At 33.8% G+C, this 12,717-nt stretch overlaps 1 protein-coding gene across 1 annotated transcript; it reads left to right on the forward strand.

Annotated features, from left to right (window-relative positions):
- Positions 1–230: 230 nt before the first annotated feature.
- LOC110838133 (uncharacterized) lies at positions 231–12,515 on the forward strand. The gene is made up of 3 exons (XM_022081021.2): positions 231–414; positions 3,759–3,896; positions 4,697–12,515. Exons 2-3 carry the CDS (start codon positions 3,769–3,771, stop codon positions 11,925–11,927), a joined length of 7,359 nt encoding a protein of 2,452 aa, XP_021936713.2. The 5' UTR covers positions 231–414; positions 3,759–3,768; the 3' UTR covers positions 11,928–12,515.
- Positions 12,516–12,717: the final 202 nt, after the last annotated feature.

A 12,717-nucleotide genomic window follows, 5' to 3' on the forward strand; every position in this document is an offset into this window, starting at 1 on the left:
CTGGTGGGTGTAGCAGTGTTATACTACTGCAATGAGCAGATCTTAGCACTCTTACAGTGCACATGAATACTAGCTAGTTTAACTGAATACATAAAAAATAAGCAGTAACACAAGTGACTGTGGAACAAATTTCTTTATAGAACTTTCAATTTATCAAATATAACATTAACAACAAAGCAGGAAAATTTTACAGGATTATTATTGTTATTATTATCATTCACCTTTAATCTTATTCTTGTGCTTTTGTGCTTGCTTACTTTCATGTGTCTGAATAAAACAACAGTGTCTTTGTTTAAGATGAATGCAATGAAAATGTAAAGGAATTTCTAGATACCATTCAGTTCTTTATTAATAGTGAACATCAATATTTGCAGAAGGTGAAAACATAGTTTGTACGATCATACTTTACTTGAGGTAAGAAAATGTTTATTATTTATGTGCATGCAATCAAAAATCTATCAAAAGTAGTTCAATGGCCTATAAGTAATAAATTTATGGATAAGAAAAGTATCTGTATCATTTTATGCATGCTACATGTCCTATCTCACTATTCTTTATTTAATTTAGATAAATATCCTTGGTACTTATTTTTTCCCCACAATATAATCATTTCAGCATAACTTCTGTCATTAATATTATGTTAATATTTTCTGTAAAATTAAACTTTTATTTTATAAAAAAACCTATGAGAAACTCCACAGTGGCTCTGTTAAGTTGGTTTAAAAATCAAACATATACAACTAATATGCAAAGAAATACCTGTATTTCAGAAATGAGCACATTTTTAAAACAATATTTAAATTGTGTTAGACTGAAACCACGAGGTAAAATATATGTCTGATATCAGATGTACTGTTTGTTTCACACAATGGCTTAAGTAATTTAATGTCAAAGAGAGGTTTCTAAATCCTTCTTTCTCCTTTTTAAGCACATTAACAAGCTGCAAAAATGTGCCTATTAGCTATGCTATGTTTATTTGTCCATCTGTCACACTTATCAACATGAGAACTGTTAAACAGATTTTTCATTAAATTTTATACTGGATAGCTTTATTCAAATTTATCAATTGTTTTGATTTCGGATACAACTGAATGAAAATAACAAGCACTTTACATAATACACTTACATTTCTGCATGTGAATATAACCTTGTTTTATTTAACTTTTTGTTCCTTCATGATGCCTTCAATAAGGAGGATGCAAAGACATGCTCTAATCTAAAGCATAAACAATTTTCAAATATATTTATTTGTTGTTGATGTTGGTCTTCTAGATTGTAATTCTACATGGACTTGTAGGTAGATAATAAAATCTTGGTATCTACATACAAGTCCACATGATGTTAAAACCCAGAAGACCATCACTGAAATCTTCAATGCAGTAAGAACCTCACATCTCATACTTCTTTCTTATTTTGCACACCTCATTGGTTTTACTGTTTATTGAAATACAAATCCACTGTTGCAAAGCCAATCATACTAATTATAATATACTGTATACAGTCGTAATATATTTTTGTTGTTATCTGTAATGAAAAATATTTTTATGAAAGTTCAGATCTTAAAGAGATCCATGATTTGTGGTGTACAAACATTTTGGAAGAAACTGATGTTTGATTCAAACTTGTAAAGTAGAAATTATATTGGACCAATACAGGCCAAAATTACATTCACCTAACAACATTCAGTTTAGTCCCACAACAATAACTCTAATCAAAATCAGTTTAGTTTCAAAGATTAATTAACTGGATAGAGGAATATTATTACTTATAAAATCTGATCATGTGCCCATCAATAACCTCAAATAATAAGACTCAGATTCCATAGAGTCAACTATTTCTTCACAATCCCAATAGATCTTCTGGTGAAAGTTAACATAATAAAGGCCATAGAATAAGATTTACTTACTTGCAGGAAGCAGTAACATGTCAATTCAATCAACAGTTTAAGAAATTAAATATCTGTTCCAATCACTGATTACCACACAGTCACAACTGACACTAAATACAAGGATGGAAGCAACTGTCTGCTGTAATCAGGAAATTCCCTCTTCTGAAAACAGTTTACCTTGTTCAAGTCACTTTACTGAAGCATTCCTAGCCAGCACAATGTGCCCATTCAGTATTTCCACTTCATTTCAATATTCTCTGCCCAAAGATGTCATGCAGACCTATAATAACCAACTTAATTCCATATTTAATACTTTGGATTACTGAATTCTGTTGGAAAGACTGATCATAGCTGCTGTTATGTTTTTTTGGGTGGCCAACATGTATTACCGTTTATAATGAAAATTACCCTTGATATGCCATCATACATAACCTTAGATATGCTGGAAATAGGATTTAGAAAATAAAGCAGAGTCAAGGAAACTGCTAGTGGCAAGATCCTAAGCGCAATCTTTACTGTTTCACAATGTCTGAGGAGGGACATGCATGCAGTACAACATGATTTTATTCTTCTGTCAAGGAAAGATGGCAAAGATTGTGTTTACAACTTTCCTATTAACTTCTTAAAAGTTGTCAAAAAAACAAAACAGAAACACTGTATATTTCTATCACAGCATATTTCTTTGTAATCATCAAAATATCTTTCTCTATTCTTTAATAATAAAATGCAGAGACAGAAATTTAGAAATAAATCCACACATACAATGACCTCCATTCTGAATGAAGTAGAACAATGATGTAACATAATACCAGTTAGAGTATGTGCTGAGTTATCATTCATCTCATCAGCTAATTCCTGGGATACTAGCAATTGTACTAACATTTACTGTACCTTCCAACACTTTGTGAACAGCTGAAAACATCAGCATCTCAAATCCTTAATTCCTCGTGTTCTATTAGTGAAACACAAAATACTATATAAAAGATGACAATTCTGATATGCTGGCTTTCCAAATGTGAGGTGGAAAGAAGACAGTACGTGGTCCTTAATACTTGAACAGTGACAAGTTTTTGAATATTGTGTAATGTTCACTGTGGCAATAACTTAGGAAAATGGTTGATAATAACATAGCAACTACACAAAATATTTTATCTTGGTGAAAATAACTGAAGCACTGTTAAGGTGACATGATAAATTTGTATGGTAACCTGTTATAAACTTAACTACACATTTTGTATTAATAGTGTTTTGTCCCTTGGTTTGATAATAGATTAAATGAATTTCATCTATTCTTGTATATCCATAAGTGTCCTTTATAATGTCATCTTTGCAGTTCAAATCATATAACTTTTCTTTTATTGTCCACCCACATAGCTGCTTCATATTAAAATTGATGTGATGTATTACAGCTGTCCTTCAACTAATTAAAATGTGGACCTGTCAAAGAATAAAATTATCAAACTCAATTTTTGTTTCTCTAAGGTATTTTCCTCACAATGTCATTGTTTTCATCTTTAATATTTCTTTATTATATTCAGTGTATAATTTATTTATATGAAGATACACCATTGTAGTTTTCACTTTTCAGTAAAATTATGTACCTGTCTGCACATACAACACTGTATATGTAATTATTTACATATTTAATTTTATTCCTTGCTTAACTTTGTCTTAATTTTAGCAAAAACGATTTAAATATATTGTTAACCAGACTGAAACTTCAGCGTGTTATCTGGAATAGTTTCACTATATCAGGGGGTAAAAAAAGGTCAGATTTTAAGTTATATATATTCTCTAGTGTCATTTACATTTGACTTTGCCACTGATTGTACTGTTCTACATCCTTTGTAAAATGTTCTGTACAATACAGCAGGCACAATATGGGACACCTGTGGCTATGGCTTACAATATGGGTGCTTCAACAATGTTGTGAACAAACTGCAAGCATGAAAACCCAAGACATAGGAAACCTTCTCTTCAACCAGAGAGATTCACTGCATAAAAGAATGTAAGTATACTAGGTCCCAGTATAGAGTGAAAATTAAATAATGTCATTAATTGGTCCCACAATATATTTCCAGGTTGGTAGCAATAACATCACACCACAACTACATGGACTGATGTGATTCTCATGAGTTACAATCATGGAACATCCCTATATTTTCAAGTATCACATTAACGTTCTGTTGCATTTGAGAAAGTAGAGAATAATTTGTAAAATACAGAGGAATGAGGCTTAGCCATAATTCAGGTACTATATGTTGGGTTCTTCCTGCACAGAACTAGGTTCAATCCTGGGTGAGTTCAAGTGAGATTCATGGTGAATGAAATGGCACTTGAGCAGGTTTATCTTGAAATTATTCAGTTTTCCCCGATGCCATTCCATGAGATGCGTAATAGTCTTGACCAAGCAGCATATTATCATACCCTTGGTCAAGAGCTTCATCTCTGATCTGGTACTTGGCTGGTCTCAGAATAAAGGCAGTTTTAATACAGTGAAAAGAATACCTAAAGGGAATTCAAATTAACTGATCTGGTAACATCAAGATCAACATTAAATCACTTAATTACTATGGCATTAGAATATTCCTCAAGCACCTTCATCTTATGTTAGAATTATGATGTTGAAACATTTTCAAACACACATGCAGAAAGTTATTTTCATAACTGTGTACTTGTGCTTTAACCAACCACATGAATTCACCTCTAAAGTGCTTCTGTATCACATTTTCAGGACTCTTGTATAAATAGGATTTTCTGAGTGAAAACTGTACTATATAAATTCATGATTCATTCCTTGATTTTCAGCCTCCAACAGATAAATTCCACAAATCTCAACAAGGGAAGCTCAACTTGGCTTCCAAATGCAAGTGTAACCAGACACAATAACAGGTACAAGTTTCACAATATAAATGCAGCAACAGCTCGAGGAAAGAGAGAGACCAGCAACCAACCATTTCATATAACTGTTTTATACCCAGAAGATAATAAAAACAAAGCAATAAGACAAAAGTCAAGCAAGTCCAAACGATGCCAAGACAACAGAAAAGGAAGCAGGAAGATAAATTATCATCATGACTATCATAAAAAGGGCACAAACATATCCAATTACATGAGTGAGGATGACAGTATTAATTATCACAAATCAACATATCCTTCATTTATTGCTGATAATGTAAACAGAAACAATGGTGAATTTAAAACTGACAATAATGGTGTTCAGAATGCCCAACTGATTGCTGTACCTCAAGCTATGGATAACAGTTTTGATAACAACAGACCCAAGTCACTTGCCAGTTACATACAGCAAGCATCTAAATCTCAAGAAATACTCAGGGATGGGAATGTACTCCAACAGTTACTGACAGTTAGTAACGGCTGTGATATTGGTAATAATGGTTGTAATGCTGGTAGTAACGGTTTAGAAAAGCAGCTAATGAATACTGAAAAGGAATTCAAACTGAATAAATATAAATCTGGGAGACCATCAAGAGATAAAACTAGATATATTGATATTAAACATCAGAATGAATGGAGTGCAAAACTGAACCCTCAAATTTATTCCCATCTGATGAGTGACACATCTACAAATCCTAGCCTCTTGTCAGACAATGTAGAAGAATACTATTATCCATATGAAAGAACAAAATCAATGTCTCACAATCCAAAAGGTAGAAATTCGCCACTGAAGGAAAGTATGCACTCAGAGTTAACTTCGCCAAAAAATTATTTGTACAAAAATGAAAACTTCCCACAGCCAACAAAATATCAAAATCATCAATATGACAATGCACAAACCTCAGATCCAGACCTGTATGGAAACACACATGAAAATACTTACTGGAATCCTGAACAAGAAAATCATCAAGATGAATATACAATTTACACAAATTACTCACCAATGTATCATTTACTGAAGCACAATACATCACCCATCACCAATCCTGAACTCTCTACAATAGACTGTGAAAGTGAACATACAGTAAAGAAAGCTATTGAGATAAATGAAGACACAGGACACAAGGACATGCCTTTGTACCTTCCAAGTGATGATAGAAGACTGATGCAAGGTGAGTTTCTATCTCAAGATCACAACAATTCACCACATGTTCAAAAGCCACTAAGCAACAAGCAAAAATATCTTCCTGGTAAATCTTCTGAAGTTCTGCAAGAGGATGAAGTATCAACTCAGAGTATATCAGATGGAGAGGCTAAGGAAACTCCCATTTATTACTATGAAATGCCCAGTATGTCCAGTCAAAAACTAAAATTTTCAACATCTGAAGATGGAACAAGATTGACAACAAAAAATTCAGTGCTTTCATTACCTGCTGCCAATCATAACAAAATACCAAGTAATGCACAAATACATACACCATCTTTTCAAAGAGATTTTAATGAAATATCAAACAACATGACTAAACAGAAGCTGAACAATGTCATTATTTCAACACTTCATGACCTTCCTGTTATATCTCACTACTCAACTGATGGAAATAAAATACCTTCTGATGAATTACCTTACTTTAATAAAATGAATGAAGAATTACAGTTCATGCAGAATACAGAAGGTACTTCACCATACAGCTCAAAAGCTTCAACCCTCACAAAAGAACTAATAAGGGTGGGATCAATGACAGACTATCCAAAGTACAATTACGAACACAGAGATGCCAATACTCCTCCATACACAGATAAAGAATCAATATACTTCAGCAGTATTAATGGTAGAGAAACTGCTTTAAAAAATATGCCTCTTCGAACACCAACATATCACATGACAAACCCTGATGAGTGTGCACCATTATCACATAAAGCTGCTACCACACCTCAATATTATCAAGAAATTTTAAAACCATCTAACTATATCAATGTTGGTAATGTGCCTTTTCAAAGTCAGTCATTTACAAGTAGAACACAACCCCAACCACAGCACCACAGACAAAAGAATTACAAAGTAACTGACAGTAAAAAAGACATTAAAGATTCTGTTCCTGAACAAAATCCCTGTGCAGTGCCTGCTACTACTCCACAGATAAGAGACAATTTTAAATACAGATATTCAGCTGCAACAAGTCCAAATGAAGCTGTAAGTGCAATTCTCAGTGTGCCTGAAGAAATAAATAGTGTTCCAAATACTGTACAAAGTTCTGTCAATGATGATAATCACTTAATTCTACAAAGTGAATCTCCAGAAGGTGTTTCTCCATTTAATTTACCTACCTATTTGGGTAGGGTTTCAGAGAGAACAAAGAATGAATTTTTGCGTATATTTAAAGACAATGAATATGTACCTACTTCAGCAGTAACATCTTCAGAACATGCACATTTGACATCTGCACCAACAAACTCTATCAACTTGGAATCCAGAAGAAAATCTGGAGACAATTTTAGGGAAACAATCAAAAGTCCAGTAAATCAGTATGTGTCAAATATTCAAGCAAGTTTAGCAGAACTGTATTTTGCAGCTACACATCCACCCCTTGAAAGCACAATTACACAGAAAACACTTGCATCTGGTTCACATGAAATTTATCCTCAAACAATGAGCCTGAATGAGTATGAAAGAGAAATAAATATGGAACAGGATGTAATACCAACACTGCCATCAAATGAGAAAACAATCTATGGCACAGCAAAACTGATAAATTCAGAAGAAAATAACAAAGATGTTTCAAATTCAACTATGTCACCATATAAGTCCAATCAAATATCCCTGGAAGAAAGCTTGGACTTTTCAGAACCAACTCAGTATGCTACAGATATTATGATTACTGAAAAAGAAATGAAGGAAATGTGGAATGTACAAAAAAAGCAATCAACAAGAGTCATGCAAAATTCTCAAGAAATGAGTAGAATAGAAGATGCTGCAGTCCCAATCACAGATGTTGACCACTCTGTAATAAGTTCATCAATAGATGAGTTAAAAATTCAGCTTGATTCAGTCCCAGTAAATACAACACACCAACCAAACATAAAAGACGTTACACACAAGCAAGACACAAGTTACTCTACTATTACAATAAGGGAATTGCTGACAGCGATACCATATAACCATGTATCAGACGTTGCAGATATGTATGTCACTACAGAAAGACAGGATGAGCAGATGGCAATACATTCAACATCAACAATGAGTAACCACAAGAATGCAAATCCAGGAGGATCAACTGTACCTGACAAGAGAGCATCAGCAGAAAATAAAGGATATTATTACTTCCCTCCTGCAACTGTATCATTACCAGAGAATATATCAAACACTATTCACATGAATGCTAAAATTCCTGAAACTTTGCCAACCATACAAGAAAACATTTCAGAACACTTTTATGCAACCACAGTCAGGCCACAACAGACAGAACTCCAAGAAATAAGTGAGAAGAGAGAACTAGAAATTATTAAAACAACAGTACCAGAAAAAGTAATTAATTTTACAACAAAGGTGTCAACATATTTAAAGATGGACAAGCCAGTTACCCCAAGAAGGGCTTCAGCACATGTGAGGAAGCAAGGAATTTTTGGTTATGCGACTGATAACAAATCAGACGTACCATTAACTGTACACGGATCCTCTCAGAACTATGAGCAGCAAACAGATACACAGATGGATGTTCATAATGCAATAAAGACAAAAGCAAATGAAAATTACACAAGTCCAGAAACTTTTACAGCTGACACATCAAGAGAAACACAAGAGACTTATCTTGCTGGTCCACAATCTCCAAATAAAACTGATAAATATGAAAGTAAAGAATCAGAGTTAACAACATCCCAGACTGTTGCAACATCCAGAGAAATAATGAATGAAATGGAAGTAACAAATTTACCTAAAAGATCAAACTCTTCACAAAATGCATACTTTGCAATACCACATGAAACTCAAGATGTCAAGAGAATAACAGCAAACCTTGATAAACTTATTAATGACACAAGTTGGATACAGAAGGATGGTTCACCACATCTGAATACAGATGAATATGGTACTTTACAAAATGCTCCTTTTACTAAAACACCACAACAAAATCATACCAAAGATAAGATGAGAAATGCTATAAATGTGAAATCAGGTTTTGAAAATGTTGTACCTGACAGATGGAATCAAAACAATGTGCAAGATGACCCTGTTACTCAACTAATGAATAATACAGAAATGTATCAGAAATCTGTTACTACTTCAAGTAATTTACATGCTGAAGTAGACACAGGTACACTTCAAGAAAACATGGTTACAAACAGTTACATCCAGTTTCATGAAACAAAATTTGGAGAAAGCACTCAGCAGCTTCCTGAATTACAGTATAAGCAAGATAATGTAATTTTTAGTGAAAAAAGTATAAATGGTAACAAAACTTCAGCAAAGATGAATGGTCACAGAGACAACTCCACCTTGCAACATCTCATACCTGAAACAACAGAACCTTTCCTGACATTGGACACTTTATCATCCAAAGACATTTTGCATGAAAATATGGGAGACATGATAAAAAAAACACTAGAGGATATTGTTAATTCTACAGATATTGTGAATAAGCCTCAAGGCAAGAAATTACATCAAGTTCACAATACACTACAGCCCTCTGACTCTCTTCAACCACTTACTTATACAACAAACAGTCTACCATTGATGCTGTCAGAAGATGGCATTAACACAAATCTTACTAGAACTGACTATGCAAATGGATCAGAACCACAAATGGACATAACTACAAATCAGACACTAGTAATGCATCATGACAAGAATCAGAGACATTACTCAGAAACTGCAGGATTATCCACCAGTAAGATAAATACCTATGAAGGCAGTACAGACCTGGAGAACGAAATGGCTCAACAAAGGCACACTTCAAAATATCATACACAGGTTGAAGCATACAATAACCTTTCTGCTCTAAAACATAACAATTTTCATTCTGGTAACACACAGCTACCAAAAGAAATGCAAGAATCAAATAATAAAAAACAAAAGGAGAGAGAAAATACTACCCAGCCAGAAAATCTTTATAAAAATTTACATCAAGAAAATTTCAAAGATGCAAACAAAGATAGCAATGTTAAACAAGATACAAAGTTTGAAACTGAAGATGCTAAAGGCTACACTCACAACCATGAAGTACTACCACCCAATTACAGAAAAGTTGTTCCAAAGTATAATACAGACAGTTCTGCTTCCACACTGCAAATCCAAACTCAATCTAAGAACAAAGAAATTTATCATAGTTCCTTTGACCACACAGTTGAAGCAAAGTATATGTCTGAAGATTACAATAAGATATCTCATGCTGTTACACAGTATACATCAGCACTACATGTGCAAAACACTAAACACACTGCCCAAAGTCAACAATTTGGAGTGGAAACAGAGGAAACAACCACAGTTCAAGAAGTGTCTGAAAGAAGCAGAAACATACAAAACTCTGACACAACAAATGTAGTCAAGCAATCTAAAGATGATGTTAAAATTACAATGGGTGCTTTAGAAAAAACACTGATGTTCTTGTTTCAAAACAAAGACAAGATAAAATTGTTATTAAATTTACCATATTCACACACAATAACTTCTGCTCCTACCACTATATCAACTGGTAGGGAAAATCAATCTCATCTGACCAAACAACCTGCAAATGTGGACCAGGGGCAAACAGAAACCATGAACTCTGGTTTCAATGAAATTATACCTGCTGGTCTGGTTACAGCACTGAATCATGAATCACTGAAGAATATACTGATGAGTTCCATTAAACCTAAAGAAACAACATATACTCCACCTTCAAGTCTACAAGGAGAAACAGGGCAAACAAAATCTCCACAACAAATTCACACTATTAAATCAGAGTGCTACAGAACTTCAGGTATCTCGGAGGAAAAACACAATTTAAAAAATGTAGAAACACTGCAACAATCACCTATATTAAGAAACAAATACTCATATACTAATTTTCTGGTACCACCTTTAAAAGTGAAAATAGAAGTGGCATACGAGCTGGACAAAAAACCAAAGCACGAGTTTGAATTGACAGCAGATACTGGGGACAGTGATAATACAAGTGTTACAAGTGTGAACCTGGCTTATCTGCCACAGAAGAGTAACATGAGAACAGAGCATTCCACTTATGATGAAAATCAAAGCCTGTTTGGTGGCCCCACAACAGACACTCGTAATGTATTTGATTCACCTCAGCTATTTAAAAGATTTTATATGTACGACGATAAGCAAAGTTTACAACCAGAACTCTACAATAAAAAAAGGTCATATAACAAAGAATATATTCCTGAAGAAAGTTATCAACAAGCAATACAAAACAACATAGTGGTTAGCAGACCTAGAGCTCTGGGTAGCCAGAAGTATAAAAGGTCATCTGAAGAAATCATCCAATCCAAACCCAATGCATTCAAAAACTATCATAAGCTATATAAGCACCACTCATCAGACATAAATAACAGTGAAGAAAATACCAGAGCTTTGATCTTTGGATTCAAGAACAAGGAAAGGAATAAACAAGGAAATGACAATGACAATGGAGAAACAATGCATGATGCAATTCATATGTCTATGAGTAACTTATTAAAGAAGGACTTTAACAAACACAATATTAACTATTATAAAAAATTATCTCCTGAAGAAATACAAAAGATTTCTCAGAATGTTTACAGATATTCAAATGACTGTAAATACCCTATTAATTATAAAAATAGTAAACAGAATGACGAAATTCACAAAAATTCCCTTCTATGTTTACTTCAGCTGAACAATAATATGTTCCGTAAGCCTGTTGACGACAATATGCAGCAACTGTATTCATCAAGTGACGAGTATGAAACGAATGAAAACAATTACAATACTTTAGTAAGAAGAATGAGAAATACATTTCAACACATGACTACAGATTCATCAGATGAAGAAAATGAGGTGAATCCTAAATATCAGTCTAGTAGTTGTCAGCCTTATAAATGTCAAGGTGTTCTCACATCTGAAATGAAAATTGTAACAAGTGTTTTAAAATGGCTTAAGAATTTTGTAACAGGCACTAGGAAAACATAACATATAAAATCATGACTACAAACTGCAAAGTACACTAAGAAATGGATGGACTGAGGCAGATAAAGAATGACACAACAAACAGGTGTGGCAAACTCCATGCATCAGAGTCCTTGATAAGCTGATAATCATTCATTACCATGCTCACAAGTCTGCCACTGGACTCTATCCTGGGCCAGCTGAATCCAGTCCATATCTTCACATCCAATTTAAGATCCATTTCAATATAATCCTCACCTGTGCCTAATTCTCCCATCTCTTCACTTAAGGTGTACCCATTATAATGTATATATCTCTCATTTACCTTATGCATACTACATGTCCCATTCCTCTCATCTTCCTTGATTTTATCAATTTAAAACAGTGGTGACAGAAGATACAACACAGAGTGTAAATCTTTGGGAAACACTGCATTACATGAACAAAGGATTGTTTAAATCTACTGCAATCTGTGAAGTTCTGTGAGTAACGTTTTCGAACAGTCATTATTTTCTGGCACCACTGTTGTACTACTATATTTACTAGTACAATTAATCTGTGTCCTGTAACAGGTATTTGTGATTAAAAATGTCTAAGTTAATAAACTAGTTTTATCAACAGTGTCTTTGTTCTACATGTCCTCATGTCGCCCTCAGTGGACTAGTGGTTAGCGTGCTAACCACTAGACCCAAGGTTCACGTGTTCAAACCCGGCCGAGGTCGATGGATTTTTAGGGGTGATAAAAGTCTGTAGCACAACTTCCTTCGGAGGGGAAGTAAAGTCCCATGTTGTAGATTTACAGCATGTAAAAGAA

This window comes from Zootermopsis nevadensis, unplaced genomic scaffold, assembly GCF_977971745.1.
Source record: "Zootermopsis nevadensis isolate Lab colony 2312 unplaced genomic scaffold, Znev_1.0 Znev_ptg000061l, whole genome shotgun sequence".
Taxonomy (NCBI): domain Eukaryota; kingdom Metazoa; phylum Arthropoda; class Insecta; order Blattodea; family Termopsidae; genus Zootermopsis; species Zootermopsis nevadensis.

What these genes read in the sequence shown, in the direction of transcription:
- LOC110838133 (XM_022081021.2), top strand. Translation starts at nt 3,769, where the DNA reads ATGGGACACCTGTGGCTATGGCTTACAATATGGGTGCTTCAACAATGT. An exon ending in GATTCACTGCATAAAAGAAT is followed by an intron (nt 3,897 to 4,696) that starts GTAAGTATACTA and finishes CTTGATTTTCAG; the next exon opens with CCTCCAACAGATAAATTCCA.